Here is a 1497-nt window from a genome sequence, read left to right on the forward strand (position 1 = left end):
TCACTTTGCATTTGTCACTTAACTGTAAATCGGGCAAACACACCGGAAGAGTTCATGGAGCTCTACCTCATTCTAGGACCTTTTATTTCTATCCTCACCTGATGATACCCTTTCCACTGCTTTTCAGAGAGAGGGAGGGAGAGATTGAGGGAGGGAGAGAGAAAGAGAAACATCGATGTGAGAGCGACACATCGGCTGGCTGCCTCCAGCACGTACCCTGTCCGCACCCCAAACCGGGGCAGGGAGCCAACCACAACCCAGGTAGGTGCCCCTGACCTGGAATTGAACCTGAGACCCTTCGGTGCGTTGGCCGGCATTCTGACCACTGAGCATGCGTCCAGATCGAGGACTTTTTTTTTTTAAAGCACACACTCCCCAGGAGTCTGTGACCCAGAATGCCAACTCACGGGCCCAGTGCCACCTGCAGCTCCCTGTCTTCCCACAGCTCACCTTCCTCTCACCTGGAAGTCCCAGGGGCACCCACTCGCCCTGTGCCCCTCCTCCCACCAGCCTGGGCCACCTCTCTGACCCACTCACTGTGTCCTGGGGCCCAGTCACTGCGTCTGCCGGGTCCCTGCCTCCAGCCTCCCACACTCAGGCCCTGGGAGAAGCCGTCGTCCTGACTCCTGCAGAGAGGCCTCCCTCCCTAAGTCAGGAGCCCCATGGCCTGCGGCCAGGCCCCTGTGGGCGCCTCTGGCCTGAACTTGGGCTCCCCCATCTCTGCGTCCTGCCCCCACCCCGCTCAGCCTCTTACTGGCAGAGCCCGCTTGGGGCCCGGGTTTTGTCTCAGTTTCTTCATCTGCAAAGTGGGTTGGCAATGCGGTTTATGTCACAGAACTGTTGCAAAGCTACAACAGAATGCCCCGGGAGACATGCTTACCCAGTGCTCCCCTCCCCCACAGAGCCGCCCCAGAGCACCAGCCCGCCTCCCGGGAGAGCGGCCTCCAGGCGCTGTGCACCCTGCAGGGAGCTGTGTGGGTCCTGGAGGGTCTGCCCTCCTGCCTGCCTCCGCTCCGTCTGGGGCTGGTACAGGGCAGCCTGAGCAGGGGTTCGAGTCCAGCTGGCAGGGGCTGGGGTCCAGCTCTGCTCCCCGCTTCCCAGCCCTGTCCCCTCCCCTTCCCTTGAGCTCCTGGGGTGCATGTCCTGCGCTTTGCTTTGCTATTTCATTCATTCTCCTTTCCTCCCCACCTCCGTGCCCCTCGCCTTCCACTCCCCATAGACGGACTCTCATATATGGAGCGGTGGCCTCCCAAGCCCTCTTCCGGGCCGTTCCTATGTTGTTTAGAGAAACACACGAGAGGCCTCAAGCACTAACCCTCATCGGTCTTTGGCCCATCAGCACCAAGGCTCGGCCCTCCGCCATCCCGCGGGCGGACTGCCCGTGGCGGGTGCTCATCCACGGGGGCGGGAGTGGGGGAGGGGGGCGGGAGTGAGGGAGCCGTCAGACCCCCCTACCCCGCATCCTGGGCCCCTCCTCTGGGCCAGCCAGTCAGCCTT

General features: G+C 62.3%; 1 protein-coding gene across 1 annotated transcript in view; it reads left to right on the forward strand.

Moving 5' to 3' along the window:
* The first annotated feature begins 662 nt into the window (after positions 1 to 662).
* The window catches only part of PNPLA5 (patatin like phospholipase domain containing 5), an 8359-nt gene continuing 7524 nt past the window's right edge, over positions 663 to 1497 (forward strand). The window contains exons 1-2 of the mRNA XM_015571905.1: positions 663 to 724; positions 1340 to 1410. Of these exons, the coding sequence (XP_015427391.1) occupies positions 663 to 724; positions 1340 to 1410 (133 nt within the window). The remainder of the gene's footprint in view (positions 725 to 1339; positions 1411 to 1497) is intronic.

This window comes from Myotis davidii, unplaced genomic scaffold (genome assembly GCF_000327345.1).
Source record: "Myotis davidii unplaced genomic scaffold, ASM32734v1 scaffold428, whole genome shotgun sequence".
Taxonomy (NCBI): domain Eukaryota; kingdom Metazoa; phylum Chordata; class Mammalia; order Chiroptera; family Vespertilionidae; genus Myotis; species Myotis davidii.